At 42.7% G+C, this 16062-nt stretch overlaps 1 protein-coding gene across 25 annotated transcripts in view; it reads left to right on the top strand.

Moving 5' to 3' along the window:
* The window catches only part of RASGEF1A (RasGEF domain family member 1A), a 278684-nt gene that overhangs the window by 239514 nt on the left and 23108 nt on the right, over positions 1-16062 (top strand). For 19 of the 25 annotated variants that reach the window (XR_010589204.1, XR_010589201.1, XR_010589200.1 and 16 more), the window contains 2 exons: positions 5248-5427; positions 12756-12884. Coding sequence is in view for 19 of the 25 variants with exons in the window: in XM_065551760.1 (XP_065407832.1) it covers positions 5248-5427; positions 12756-12884 (309 nt within the window). In the remaining 6 variants the exon portion in view is untranslated. Of the gene's footprint in view, positions 1-542; positions 1061-5247; positions 5428-12755; positions 12885-16062 lie in introns of those variants that run through there. The other 6 variants (XM_065551773.1, XM_065551772.1, XM_065551765.1 and 3 more) reach the window with 3 other exon arrangements.

Genomic DNA, 16062 nt, shown 5'->3' with positions numbered 1-16062 from the left:
TAAGTGAGTGGTTTTCAGAGAGAGAGATTGCAGTGGTTATACAGAAGATTGGCCACTGCCTCCCTGCCCACCCCCTATGGACATTTTCCCAAAACACCATCCCATCAGAGGTGACAAATTTCAGATCTGCATTGAAATAGTTGGCAGGGGGAGGGAAAATGATAATCTGAACCTTGAAATCTCAAGAGATGGATTTTTTAAACAGCTGTCAGGACTGGTCCGACTCTGCTTCCATTGAAGTTGATGGTAAAACCCCCATTGACGGCACTGGGAAGAGAATTAGGCCAAGGCTGGGTGCTGCTGAATATCCCATGCCATGGGTCTGCCTGTTGCTAGGGCTTGCTTTTGAATATCATCCAGATGTTGATTGTGTGCACCGCTTCCTGCCCCAAAAAAGCCACATCTTTTTATATCGAGAGCAAAGAAATGAATCAGCAGTTTTGTTTGGCTAGCACAATGCCACAAGTCAGAAATGCACTAACTCCATCTGCCACACTTGTGCTTTGCTCAGTTATCTGCCTTCCCCGTGGCAGCCCCAAACTAGAGAGCATCACCACACAGAGCATATGGTGGTTGTTTTCAGTCAGTATAAAAGAGGCTGATGTATTGTTGTTCTTCCAGGCCTCTTAAGTTTCTGAAGGAGAAAAGAGGTGGGAGGGAAAAGGTACTAAGCGGTCTAACCTGTTGGATGTGTTAAAGCTTCTATAGAGGAAAGCGGAGGGTGGGCTTTTCTTTCAACGCTTGTACAGTGAACACACAAAAGCCAGCCCTAGTAAACTCAGCTTCTTTTGAATTGGACAAGCTCTCTCTCAGCCAACAGAAAGCTGAGCCAGGGGCTGACGTCAGAGCCAGCCTGGAAAGCTGTGAGCTTTCTGGTTTTGCTCAGATGAACCTGAGGCTGTTTAGATCTAAGCTGGCGGGAAGGAAAGCTGAAGCCAGAGAGATTTTTTTCTGGCAGGTTGGAGCTGCAATGGCTGGCTGAGACTTTTATACTCTGGGAAAGCCATCGGGATCTTACAGACCGCCACAGCTTATGTACATATTACAGAAAAAAATGAGGGTAAGAGTTCAAGATTTTCAGTTATGGGTACACTGATTTTTGTTAATGTATATATGGTAGTGGTATGTGTATTTATACATGCACATACGTTAATGGCAAAGCTAAATTTTGATCGGATTTATACTCAAAGATGACTACAGCTTCTCCTCTGATTTTAAGGGAATCATTCCTGCTGTGCATCAACATCACTGAGATCAGAATCTGCCCCATAATCTTTTAAATTGGCTTTGTTCTGTTAGCAAAAAAATATGGTTTTAATTTGAATGGGATTCATTTGCTCACTCTGGAATGGTTACGTTTTATAAGTTCAGAAATATTGAATGGTTTGGTTTACTGTCTGCTGTTGAAAAAGAAATGTATACCCCAGCTGTAGTGAGCGAAGCTCCTTTGAGCATGTTCTGCTTGTGAAAACGTTTGCTTGGATTGATATAGATGGATGTCAACAGTTATATTCCTTTGGCTGTGTGTCTGCATTAGTCACAGATAAACCTTCCAGGGAGGAGTGCTGCTGTTTTATTTGTTGGGAGACTGGTGATTGCAGGTGGGTTTTGGACTTGGCATGAAAGACGAATACTGCCACTTCAGGATTTAAATGTCCACTTTCTTGGCAAACCAGAAAGGCACTCAGGTTGTATTTGTGGCACTTCCTTCTGCATCCATGGGAGATACCCTGGAAGCACTGAAATACTGATACATTTAATAATTTATGTAATAATAGATTCAGTGAACTTTTAAAGCTGATGGGCTTCTTTTCAACCCTGCCTGCCTCCAGTGCAGCCAAGTGGTCTTATTTTAGTACCAGCAGGTAGTTCTTATACACAATATTTAGGTTCTATATTGAATTTTGTGAGGATATTTTGCTTACGGTGAACTTTCACAGAGTTCTGGTTCATTCAAGCCTGGGGAAAAACAAATGCTTTGCCCGTGTCTTCAAACAAAGTACGTTTAACTACCATGTAATACTAAGTAATGTGCAGCAACACGTCCCACAGAGAGATTTGTTTTTCCAGAGTGCAGTCACAAGAGCAGTGTTAGAGAAGTGGCAATGCAGCTTGATTCATTTGCTTAAAGTCATTTATTGTTTCTGGGAAGTTTCAACAAGCATGAGAGCTGCTAGCTACAAACTACTCTTTTACCTACTGGGAAGGCAGAGCTTAAAATTTATCTGCAGTTCCATTCCAATAAAGAAAAAAATCTTAGTCCTCCTTCCAAAAAGATCTTCACACACACAATTTTGAACAGGTTCTAGAAACGATTCATAAGAATGCTTCCCCTCCCACCAGCTGCTTTATTGCTGATTGCTTCATTAACAGTTAGCATCCCTTTGCAAAGCTGGACATGCACCTCCATGCCATTATTAGCCCGATAGAACATACCGTACATTAGTGCACTCTGAGTGAGTCGATCAAAGCTATTGCTGTGGGCCTTAAAAGGAAAAAACAAATTACTGACAACTTACATAATATGCATAGCTAAGCTGGCTTCTTCGTCACACACTCCCAAGGAAATAGTCATTTGTCAAGCTCTCGTGTGCTCCAGAGCACATGCCTTGTGACTAAATTGCTGAAATACTTTAACACGTTAGTGAGAAGTGTATGCCACGAGATCCTGTACATTTTGTTTTTAAATCAGGCGCTTATTTGCAATTTCAAGCAACCAAACACTGGAAGTGTCCTGAACTGTAGGGTAGTGCTGATGTTCATAGTTGAATAGCTGCCATATTTTCAGCCACAGGTAGTTTCAGATCAGTTAATATATTTATTGTGTGTTGGCACAGATAGAAAGGCATCCTGGTTAAAGCGACCAAGCACAATTCTATTCACCAGCTCGCTTATAATGAGTAACTCTTGTTTTCATGGATAAGTACTAGTAACATTGGGATTTAACCCCTTCTTTTCGTTCCCCACTCCCCACCCAAAATCACCATCTTAGTAAAACTAGGGATAAATATTTTCTGCCTGGGCTAGTAAATATTGACGATTTTACAAGACCTGTTAAAAGGAAACTAACATGTATAGGGCTTAAATGCTGACTTGACCTGCCTGAGCAGTTATGCCATGTTGTTGCAAGAGCTCATTAAAAATCCTTAAGATAAATATGGCTTTCAGTTTTTGAACCAGCCCTTGCAACATGGGTAAAGAGAGGCAGAGGGGGAAGACATTCAGCTGGTGTCTAAGAGAAAATCTGGAACATGGAACAACTGTCATTTTCAGATCAGTTTTAACAATAGTCCTATCGCCTTTCATCCATAAAAGTTCTTCACAAAGGTGGGACAGTCTCTCCAATTCACAAATGGGGAAACTGAGGCAAGGTGTGACAGGACTAGCCCAAGGTTACACGAGTTAATGGCAGAGTAGGAACAGAACTCTACCTCCCCTAAGGCCTTATCAACCTTGACAGTGGCCCTTTAAGGCTCAACATAGTAAACAATAGCTATTGAGAAAGATCCTGACAGGAAAAGTATTATTCTTCCACACAGGTATTTGCTGTGGCATTGTAGGTAAGGCTAATATTTTGTCATGGATATTTTTCGTAAAAGTCAGGGACTGGTCACGGGCTTCCATTAATTTTTCTTTATTGCCCATGACCTGTCCGTGACTTTTACGAAAAATATCCATGACAAAATGGGAAGGGGCTGTGCAGCTGCGGATGGCTGGGAGGTCTGGGATCCCCACCACCCAGAGCTCCAGTGTCCCCCTGCCCTCCCATTTCAGAGGGGAGCTGTGGAGTCCCTCTAACCCCCTCCCCAGCAGTGGGGAGCTGTGTGAATCCCTCTGCTGCCGCAGTGGGGAGCTGCGGGAGTTGCCCCGCTGCCCCCATGGCAGCTGGGGGCTCCAGAGGATCCCCTGCCCCCCCACAATGGAAGTGAGCTGCGTGAATCCCTCTGCCACCACAGTGGGGTGCTGTGGGGGTCCCCCTGGCCTGCTGTGGCAGCCAAGGAGCTACAGGGGTCCCCTTGCAGCAGCCGCCACACTGGGGAGCTGCCAGGGTCTCCCCGCCACACAGACGCAGCTGGGGAACTATGGGGGTCCCCCCACCCCACACTGTGGTGGCCGGGGAGCTGCCAGGATCCTCCGTCCCCTCCGGTGTCCAGGAGCTGCTGGGTACCCCTTTTGCCTGTGGTAGCTGGAAGCTGCAAGGTACCCTCGCTGCCCATGGCAGTTCAGAGCTTAGGGACCCGCTGCCTCAGACGGTGGGGGTACCTCACAGCTCCCTGCCACAGGGGCTGATGTCACAGAGGTCTTTGGAAGTCACAGATTCCTTGACTTCTGCGTCCCCTGTGACAAAATCATAGCCTTAACTATAGGGAATGGGAAACTTTGCATATTTCGGTAACATGCTTTGTTTTTCCTTCAATGTAAATTTAAGTTGTAGTCAGGTTTGTTTGGGTTTTTTTGCACGTCAAGACTTATTTGCACATGGTAACTACAACATACTGTAGCTTCTGGTCAAGAGAAAAGAGCTTATTTGGTTTGTATGTCACTACAGCAGCTTTGCTTTATGTTTCCAAGGTAAAACAGTCTCCTAAGAGGTCAGGCACAAATATTGGAGTGTTTGTTCAAGCTCACCCAACTCATACGGTCAAATGCTACACAACAGGACATTCTTGTTCAGGTGGTACATCCCTAATCATTGGCAGTGCAGTCCATGTGTCCAAGTATGTGCAAGACAAAATGCACTTCTGTCACTATCTGGGCTAGACCTAGCAAGAGAGATTATTACTGGAGGGTTTATCGCCACATATCCAGCAGGGTTTAGTATTTTCTCTAAAAGACCTCCCCCCAGAACATTAAACAAGGACACTGTGCCCATGTAATGTAGTTGTTTGTAGAATAGGTCATGATTTGTTATCTATGTGTGAGATTGCTCCTTCAATTTACATGGTATTTTGTGCTGATATCTCTATAGTCTTATTTGTAATGGGGGGGGGAGGGAGGGGGAACATCCTGACAGCAACTACACAGTGAAGAAATTAGGAACATAGGTTGCATGTAATTTCAAAACTAAATGCCATCTGCAGGTCTGTGGGAGTTTGGGCTCACATCTTCCTCCCCCAATGCCCATGCTGTGTTCACTCCAATATGTAATCTGTGTCTAATTTATGCCTTTGCAAAAGCCATGAAGACTCACAGTAGAGATCTGCAAAGAAACCTGAACCCTCCTTCTTTCTTCCTTCAATCCTGCAGGAAACTATGCCCCAGACACCAATATTTTCCAGCATGCTCGGTTCCAGTTGTAGTGGGCAGGTGCAGCCAGACATGGGCGAGAGATGTGGAGATCCTGTTTACCAGGATGGGAATCTCGTCTCTGGATCACTGGAGGCCCTGATAGAGCGCCTGGTGCCCACCATGGACTATTATCCAGATGTAAGTAGACATTTCAGAACTTGTATTCCTCTGGCATCTAAACAGAGTCACGATCCCAACACAGGTGGTATTATTAATTAATTTTCTTAAAAATTGCTTCATCTTAACCAAGATGATCAAATAGGCCTAATGATCTAATTGCTTTGTTGCAAGTAATGGGCCTTCCCTTCATAGGATCTGATGCCCACCTGGGAGGGACCCTCTATCTTTTTGAACAGCAATATTTGCTAGTGAAATCAAGCCCTGCTGAACCCCTGTCAGGCACACTAAAAACCAATTAACAGCAGCATTAGCAGAAGAAATTTCGATCCCGCTAAGCTGCCTTTGCTCTAGTGCAACCAAGATTAGCTACTAACTGGATTCTGCTGGGGGGAAAGATATCAGCTGTGTGCTGAGCACAGCTCAATTTTTTCCTCTTATTTTGTGTCTCTTTTAGTTAGGTACACTGAAAAGCAAAAAACAGACTTTAATTAAATGTTCTTTCTCAGCACATCTGAACTGGCCAGTTCTGCTAGAATTTAAGTTTCTGAACCTAGGAATGGTTTTGCAGCTGTTTCGACATTCTCGCCACAATCCACTGAAATAAACACCACGTGTAACTGCCGGGTATGCAATAGGCATCCCAACCTAGGATATTATTCAGAGATTATTACATTACTTAAAATAACCCCCTCAGCCCCATTAAGTGGAAGGTTTTAGTTAAGGAGGTTGCAGAAGAGCATAAAGATTGTATAGCACAAGCTGTGTTTAAGCCCTGGGAAAAAGCACAGCAGTGGTAGAGGAATCCAAACCCTTTAGCTATATTAAAATCACACATTACTGTGGGCCATACCAGGTATGTCTTGTAGCAGGAGCCTTCCTGAGCTGGATTTGTGCTTTATTTATTATTTTGAGGTCACAATTAAAAACGCACCATCCCTCACTACAAAAAGATTTTCATCCCCACATGTAGTTCCCTTGAACACAACACCAGTAGCTTTGTCCGAAATGTTAGGTTTGTTTTTACAAAAAAGGAATGTAGCAACTTTCCAATTCAAAAGCAGTCCTAAAGCTTCTATTTACCACGCAGAGCGCTAATTGCATTGCATTTGACAGACAGACACACAGAGTACGTAATTCTTCATAAAGCCCAGCGGGTTAACCACCATTTGGTGTTAATGCCTCCATTTGTTCCATTCTTTTATGAGTTTTTAGTACACCATGTACAGCAGGCCCAGGTTTGTTCCTTCCTTCAAGACACTCAGTGTGATGAAGAAAGCAGCAGGTAGAGCTAGAAAAGAGCATGAGGTTTTGTACACCAGGCAAGTAGCATTACACTGCTGCAGTTAAGCCTTGTAAGAATCCGTTCTCCACCTGTTACATAGTACTATGGCACAGCTCGTAGCTGCTTGAGTTCCTTCCTGCAGCTCATTAAGTAGCTGCTAATGCAAGTCCCTTAGCGTAAGGGGCTGTCTATTTATAACACAGCTATTTTGAATCTTGCTCCCTATTGTTGATATTATCTTCAGGGTTCTAGCAATGATTTGTGGATCTTAGGAGTTACAGATATTCTGTAATACACCAAGCATGCTAAGTGCATTACAAATACATAAATCTAGGTGCCCACCATGAGGACCTTATGATCCAAATAAACAAGCAAACAAGTCACAGGGGATGCAAAACCTGTCAAGCAGCCAAGTAAGTTCCTGGAAGAGAGATGGGAAAACCCTGCCACAGCAGGAGGTACATTCCCTTAGAGAGGTCAGATCACTGACAGCAAATTGATCTTAGCATAAAGGGTTACATAATAAAACAAAAGAGGGTCCTGTGGCACCTTTAAGACTAACAGAAGTATTGGAAGCATAAGCTTTCGTGGGTAAGAACCTCACTTCTTCAGATGTGAGTTCTTAGCCACGAAAGCTTATGCTCCCAATACTTCTGTTAGTCTTAAAGGTGCCACAGGACCCTCTGTTGCTTTTTACAGATTCAGACTAACACGGCTACCCCTCTGATACATAATAAAACAAAACAGCTTGAACAGTGTAAAGAGTGGGCTGGATACAAGTCATCCCAAATCCAAGCCTCCCAAAAAGCCTGGATTTGGATCTGGTTACAGGTTTAGACTTCAACCCACACCTATTTTTACTTTAAAAAGGAGTGGCCACAAAGGAACAGAGTGACAGCCCACTTACTCTGTCATCTTGGCTGTGATGCTTGAAAGGAAAGAGCAAAGCCCATTAGTCCCATTTCACTGGTAGCATATGCCAGGAGCGGTGATAGCGGGTTTTGTATTGCCAGTTTGGCCTTGCTTAGAGCAGTGGCTCTCAACCTTTCCAGACTACTGTACCTCTTTCAGGACTCTGATTTGTCTTGCAAACCCTCAAGTTACACCTCACTTAAAAACTAGTTGCTTACAAAGTCAGACATAAAAATACAGTGTTCCAGCACTCTATTACTGAAAAATTGCTTTCATATTTTTACCATATAATTATAAAATAAATTATAATATAATATAATGTACTTATACTTCAGTGTATAACATATACAGCAGTATAAATAAGTCATTGTCTGTATGAAATTTTAGTTTATACTGATTTTGCAACTGCTTTTTATGTATCCTGTTGTAAAACTAGGCAAATATTTAGATGAGTTGAGGTATCCCCTGGAACACCTCTGCGTACCCCTGATTGAGAACTACTGGCTTAAAGCAACAATCAGTGATGTCAGTATAGATTTCCTGAGTTCAGCAGTGACACATTTGTAAATCACTGAAAAGAAGCTGGTTCTCACCAAACCCTCTGAACTAACTTCGCCAAGCACATTGCTTGGAAAATACTCCACTTTGTGTCTATGTGACGCTAAAGATCCCAGTATCCTTCCCTAAACCGGATGGGGAAAAAATACTGTATTTTTCCATTCTGGTTTCAAGCAACACAAGACTTCTCTGTCATGTTGGCAGAGCTGTAGATGGAGGTCAGCAGGAGGGAGAGGAGAGGCGAGATAAGGGCCTATGTTTGTGTGCTGCTCCTGGGAGGCTTGTTTGTGTACAGAGGCTTCTCTGGTGCATAGAAAAATGTGTGCTCATGAGACAGCAGCGTTCTGGAAGTTAGGAATGGAATGTACTGGTCTGTAATCCTCATGCCCAAGCAAGAGAAAGTTTCAAGCAACTATTTCACAAATAAGAAGTTCCAGATCAAGCAGCAAGAGCACAAGGAAAATATTTTTCTTTTTCCTCAAGAAGACATCAGTACATTCTTGGGCCATAAAGTAACAGTTGCCTCTTTAGTCTTGCTCTCTCTCTCTTTGTCCTTTTTATAGTTTAGGACGTCTCTTAGCAACAACTTTAGGAACTAAAGAAATCTGCTTCCTTTTTTTCTTGTAAAGCACAGAACCCTTTTGTGTCAGCTTAAGTTGTTCTAAAGTGCCGAGAGGAATTTTCCTCATCTTCTTCCAAATACCTGCCAGCGTTGGGGCATAATTTTCAACCTCACCATTTAAGGAAGCATTTTTTAAAATCATTCTTTGTCAAACCAGCTAGCTACATAGCTGAATTTCCTGGTCCAAGCCATCTTAATCAAAAAAAAGAGGGAGCACCTATGAGACAGCGTGTGTGTCTGTGTGTTAAGTAAAGCTGGTTCAAAGCAACAGCTTTTTCCCTCAGGAGGCCTCCAATTTAAATCCTGGTTTATGGCTCACACACAAACTAAAAAAGATTAGGTGATCTCATCTAAGCTCCCAGCACACTGGCTTCCACCTTTTAGGGCAATCGTGTCTGTTTAGCAGACTGAGGGGTCTGATCCAACTGCCATTCAAGTCAATGGGAGTGGGATCACCTAGTAAGGGCTTTAAAGCTGAGGTATGCTTCACTGGTCAGAGTCATGGTTTACACTGGTGTGGACCATCTCCACTGGATGTGTGAACTAGCACAGCTGTAACAATCATCAAAATCCCCCACGTAGACAGGTCCTAAGACATTTGTACCAGATAGTGAGTATGTATGTACTGGGGGTAGGGGGGAGACTCATTTCATTCGTTCAACCTAGACTCAACACACAATGGAATAGGATGAGGTGGGCAGTGACCAGACCTTACCCTAGAGGCTCATTATTCAAATAGAGAGACATACACCAGGTTTGCACTCTCATTATTCAACTGGATTTCCTCCTGATTTTACACTTGTGTAAATTACAGCAGAATCAGATCAAGAAGCCTGGACAAATGGGGCCAGATTCCTAGCTGGTGTACGCTGGCATCTCTCTACTGACAGCAATGTAACTATTCCATTTTACACCAGTTGTGAATCTGGTCCCAGTAAATTAAATACTGGGCAAAACCAATGCCATGGGGGATTTTGTTCATATCAAAAAACAGGCAGCCCAAACTCTGGAGAAGGCCTGGATTGGCACTGTGTGGCTATTGCTAGTTAGAAATGAGATATACATTGCCTGCGCTATTTCTGGCTGTATGAGTTCTGCACTTTTGTGAGCACTGTTTTAACACAAACCACCAAAAAAAAAAAAAACCACAAGAGCCCTGATCATTTGGATTTAGTCCCAGCCTACAGCAGGACTTTAAAGAACTGGTATTCTGAGTATGGTTATCTCGGATTCACTCTGGATAAACAGTATCCCACAGAACACAAACTTTCAGGAAGAGACCTAGACTAGAATTAGTGTGCAAGGCTAAAATATATCTTGCCACAAAGAATGTGGCCTAGCTTATCAGAGCGAAGGTCATTGATAGGACAGCACAGCTTATATTTCAGCTATCTTCTACTAACCTAGTAAAGGCAGCTTTCCTGACAGTCTCAACACTATTCCCTCCTTCCCTCGCAGAAAAGTGCATTTGTGGAAAACCCAAGGGACTTGGAGAGACAAACCTTTCACACCTCTTCTCTAGTTATTCACAGAATGGGAGGTGAGGGAGTGTCAAAGCAAGAAGGACTTGACCCATTTCCAGAAGAAGAATTTATACACAGTCCAATTACAAGTATAAGAACTGCACCCAAGTGCTAAAGTCTCTCCTCAATTACACCAGGGAGTGCCCATTGCTTTAAGTCAGAGGGATCATATATGTGAGTGCAGAATTTGGCTGTAAGGGGGAAAAACAACAGGAATAGAAGTGAACTATGCATGGCTTATAACACACCACAACAGTACTTTCACATGTTACTGTTTTGAGTTGGCACTCTGAAGTTTATTTCTCACATTCAGCGCTGCTGCCTGTTGCATTTGCTAGGCCTATACTGTATGGAATGTGAGAAGACAGATCTGAGACATTGGCCTGTAACTCTGTTGAGTCTCCTTTCCAATTTGTGGGACAAGGTTGGGGTTCATTCCAACTTCAAATTATCTCAAAAATATAGAGCACCCACTGCCGAAGAATTATGCTTATAAACTTCCATCACAGATTGGCAGCAGAGTAATAACCATTTCCAGGCGCATGTGAAGGAATCATGTGCAACTTCCATAATTCATTGCAAATAAGAAAAGTTCTTGAGCAAAATGCCAAACCAAGAATGGCCTGTAAACTATCCTGAACTGCAATATGTCAGAAATGTTATAACCAGCCTACTCTCACACCAGGAAGAGTATCCAGTCGCCTGAGCTAACTTCCACTTGAGCCTGATCACAGGACAGAGCTGCCCAGAGGTATCAACAGAGCTTTTCTGTATTACAGCAGTTAAGCATTAGACCCCAAATCTCCAGATTTAGCCAGCTGTGTCTCCCTTACTTCCTTAGTCCATCCATAGTGGATACAGACCTTTAAAAGTTCATTCTGGTCCTACAGATATTACTGATACTAGTGAAACTCTCAATTCTAAGCATAGGAGCATCACCAAAACCAGATCTCTAAACCCAAAATGAACTATTAAAACGCACCCTTTGTAATTTAGCTCTGTTCCCCTTCCTCAACAGGGGATAGAAGTAGTTCTGTAACTGATGGTATTCAGTCTACAATTCTCTCATTCCCAAGAAACAGTCATTTTCTGTTCAATTTTTTCATAAAAGCTTCCTTTTGTCTTTTGCTGCAGAGGGATTTGTTCTGCTACAAATGTTATAACACTGCATAATGGACATGAAACTAAATGTCTGTATTAACAGCCTATTTGCCTGTAATTAGAGAGAAAAATCATCTTTTCTTTGGATTGATAAAGAGACCATCATGATTTAAAATGTGTGTGTGTTTGAAGAAAATAGACAAGGTCATCTGATTGTCTAGTGAACAGCTAATACAACAGAGGCCACATTTTTTACTAACTGCCTTAAATTTGCTGGGGCCTCAGTTCACTTGTGCAATCCCACAGACATGTGTGCGTGTGTAAATTAGGCAGTTATGTACCTGCCTGGTTTCAGCATGCCAGTTCCAGTTTCTGTAAACCTGATGCAAAATTAACACAAAACATTGCAAATTTGGTCATTTACATGCTCAAGTTTAAGCAGTTGAGAACAGTTTTCCAATTCCAAATTGCACAAAGTCAAGAATTCTAAAGAATAACAGTAAAGGCAACCTAGACTGCGCTGCTTAATACACTGGGAGATGTTATCAGTCCTCATGAGACTACATTTGAATGTGCCTGTAGAGAAGCCAAGTCACAAATGAAACTTTTGCATTAGGAGTTCAGAAAAACAAATGGGACAAATGTTACCCTGTGTCACTTGAACATATATTCACCTTGAATCAATGGAGCTGCCTGGCTGTAACTCAGAACAGAATCTGACCCAGCTTGTGTAAGTACACATTGAGGGCCTAATCCTAATGATAATAATAATGCTTACCACTGATATAGTGCTATAAAAGTTCAAAGGGATCTGAATTGGGCCTCAAGGAAGCAAAGAGTTTTACTGGCTTAAAACTGAAATATTGTCGTATGAGTGCAAACTGAACCCAAGCCTGTAACATTGATTGTGGGAAAGAGCATGGAAAGGAAAAACACATATGAAACAAAAACACTGCTGTGGTTTGGAACTAACTTGCAATAGGTTTTGGGCAGTCAAATAAAAACAATTGCTCTTAAAGAAACAAAGCAGCATAAATAACAGTGTTCAAGATGGGGTGCTAGCATCCTTGGACAGATGTCGTTCGTCTTTTTGGTGAAGGACAACTACTTAGGCATATTTAGTTTGGTATCTTGACGTGACAAATAGTTTGGGAATCTGAAAAAAATAGCTCTATTAACAGCTTCTGAAACATAGTGTATTTCTTCCTATTGTTACCAGTAAAGCTAGGAAGGGGCATTGATCCCTGGGGAAGGTGATATGCAGAAAGCTTAACCTAGGGAAAGTTCCATCTGTTGTTCTGCTCAAGTTTCTCACTCGTTTCCCCCTCCCCACCCATCTTTCTTGCAGAGGACTTACATCTTCACTTTCCTACTGAGCTCCAGAGTCTTCATCCACCCACACGAGCTCCTGGCAAAAGTGGGGCAGATCTGCATTAAGCAGAAGCAGCAGCTTGAGATTGGGTCTGAGGCAGACAAGGTAAACAAACAGTTTGTTTCCGTATTGAACTAAGCTATTGTGCATTTTATTTTCCTTTCTTTTTTAAGCTAAAAGTGCATAGAACATACTCTGACAGATGTATTTCACTAAAGACTTTCATATTTAAGCCTCTTTCCCTGAAACACTGTTAATTCTTGGCTAATCATAGAACCTCGATATCCATTAGCTCATTGGGCTGAGGCCCTTCTATCACTTGGGGATACATTGTGGCTTCTTTTTCCAATGAGAGGTATTGAATATTAAAATGCAATAGGCTTTTAAAACCCTTTGAAAAACTGCATATAGCATAGATGGTGCACTGTTCTGGGTCGTGGACTTCAGTTTACCGTTAGGCAAATTCTACAGTCCTTAACTCCTACTAGTCACCCACTGACTTCAGTTTCAATGAGCAGGTAACACTAGTGAATACTGGTGAGAGGTAGCAAGCAAGCAGGTTGAGGTTCCAATGCGGATCTAGAAGTTTGACATCTTTCAATTTATCCCAACTCTCTCTCTCTCCCCACCCCCCACCCCCCAGCCCACCATGGCTATAACAGAAATCTCACAAGAACAAGCTTTTCTGGACCTCCATTCCATTTTTTCAAAAATTTCCTAACTTCCCACCATTGCCAAACTGGTTCTGTTCCATTAGTGTTTCTTTAGCAGTAGGTGTTGGCACAGTCAGTCAGAACTGTAGGAAACAAAACTTGATTCACAGAAGAGAACAATGCCGAAGGGGCTTCTACTCTTTGTCTGGCAGCATTCCTGAGCCACCAAATTTCACCACCACTACTCCCAAAGCTGACCATCTTACTCCAGCTCCCCTAATCATACCAACGTTGGGAGGGCTAGCTTAACCATCAGAGGAGTGAAGTTCTGGACCAGTCTTCCAAGGGGAGTAGTAGGGGCAAAAAGATCTAACTGGCTTCAAGACTGAGCTTGATAAGTTAATGGAGGGGATGGTATTATGAGACGTAGCTGATCTGTGACTGCTAGTAGCAAATATCCTCAATGGCCGATGAGACACTAGAGCTTTGAATTACTTCAGATAATTCTTTCCCAAGTGTCTGGCAGTTGGGTCTTGCTGAAATGCTCAGAGTCTAACTGATCATCATATTTTGGGGGCAGGAAGGAATTTTCAGATTGGCAGAGACCCTGGGGGCGGGGGGTTCACCTTTCTTTGCAGCATGGGGCATGGGTCACTTGCAGGTTTAAATTAGTGTAAATGGTGAAGTCTCTGTAACTTTAAGTCTTGAAATCTTGGGCACTAGAACTGGGGAGGCCAGGGGATCATGGTCCCATCACTTTTCACCAGCTGTAAGGATGAGTGTTGGTGGGGTGGGGCATCGGGGGAAGGGGCAGCATGGGGGCAAGACCATGGTTTGGGCACCAGTGCTCCCCCAGCCCCCAGCATTTTTAGGGAGCTTCCATCGCACCTGCTTTAAATCGTGATTTGAGGACTTCTAACTGAGCCAGAGGTTAGGGGTGTATTACAGGTGTGGGTGAGTGAGGTTCTGTGGCCTGCAATGTGCAGTAGGTCAGACTAGATGATTATGATGGTCCCTTCTAGCCTTAAAGTCTATGAGAAAGGCTGCTGCTGGTGTTTTAAGCAGTAAGTCAATTAGACTCTCTGAGCAAGTATAGCAGATATGATGCTTAAAATGGTGGCCCCTATATACTGGGGCTTCCAATTTTGCTATCACTGGAGGAATGTATTCTCTTGGTACTTCAGGTTGAAACTGGGATGTACTGAAGGGCACAGAAATGGGGCCATATTAATAGATATTTTCAAAGCTCTAAATGACTAGGTTCAGTTCAGGTTCTGGGCAATGGTCTGAGACAATTCTTTTATAACAGGTCCCAGTTCAGCAAGGAACTTGGGTACATATATAACTAAGCATTTGAATAGTCTCATTGCTTAAGCACTTTGCTGAATCAGACCCTCGACAATTTAAGCCATCCCTATATACAAGAGTGAAATTCACTGCTATCAATAATTAAGCTTTCAAAATTCACATATGGACTATTTAAGGTTTATGGATAATAAGAGTACAAGATGATGCTCTTCTTTGCAGACATCTATGTAGTTCAGTGCATTCATATCAGAAGACACCAGCAAATAAGCACTAAGCCAAATGTATTGGTAACTTAAATGACAATGTATGTTATACATAGAGTGCAAGTTGTTAGGTAATATAACCCATGCAATTTAGGCATTCAATGGGGATGCAAAACAAGTGTAGCTTACATACTGAGATGATCATAGAGATCATAGAATATCAGGGTTGGAAGGGACCTCAGGAGGTCATCTAGTCCAACCCCCTGCTCAAAGCAAGACCAATCCTCAGACAGATTTTTACCCCAGTTCCCTAAATGACCCCCTCAAGGATTGAACTCACAATCCTGGGTTTAGCAGGCCAATGCTCAAACCACTGAGCTATCCCTCCCCCATGATGTAGCAGGAAAATCAACTAGCAGGAAGGTGTAAAATAGAGCAGTTCACTTTCTGAACACCCACGCTCGCAGACCTTGTGTTGATAAGTTGGAAATAGGCATCAAGGAAAATCAGTTAACAGCAAGGTGTGAAAATGAAAGTTTTTGGAAAGCTACTTTGCACCCTCCTGTAAGTTGCTATGGCCCCAACCCTTTCTTCCCCCTCAGTGTAAATTGCACTTGTTTTCCATGCCCAGTGAATACCAAATTAATGCAAGTTACACCACTGCACTTCTTCCAGCCCCAATGTAAATTTGGCCTACAGACTTCCACTGGTATTGCATCTGCATTCACCAGGGATAATTTGGCCCATTAGTATTTGCAAATGGTTTGCTCTGTTTGGCTGCAAAGTAGGAATGTAAAAACTCATTCCATGTGCATCATATAACTTCTAAACTGAAGTCACTGTATGCACACCCAATCATAACTCATTAGGGTATCATTGGCCAAAATCCGTTCCACCAACATCTACTAATTAAGTTCTATAGCACCAGAAAATAGCTGGCACAAAAAGTTACAACAGATCTGATCACTTTCTGATTAGAGATTTGCATAAACAAATTATAAAATAAAGGGCTGGCTGACTTGTTGTCTGGGTGGCGTATGAGCTGAAACACTGGCAGGGGGCCAGGATTTAAAGTTATGCACCACGGTGCTTATCATTCCTACATTTTTGACGTCTCTG

Source organism: Chrysemys picta, chromosome 7, assembly GCF_011386835.1.
Source record: "Chrysemys picta bellii isolate R12L10 chromosome 7, ASM1138683v2, whole genome shotgun sequence".
NCBI lineage: Eukaryota > Metazoa > Chordata > Testudines > Emydidae > Chrysemys > Chrysemys picta.
This window is presented reverse-complemented; position numbering and strand designations above follow the sequence as displayed.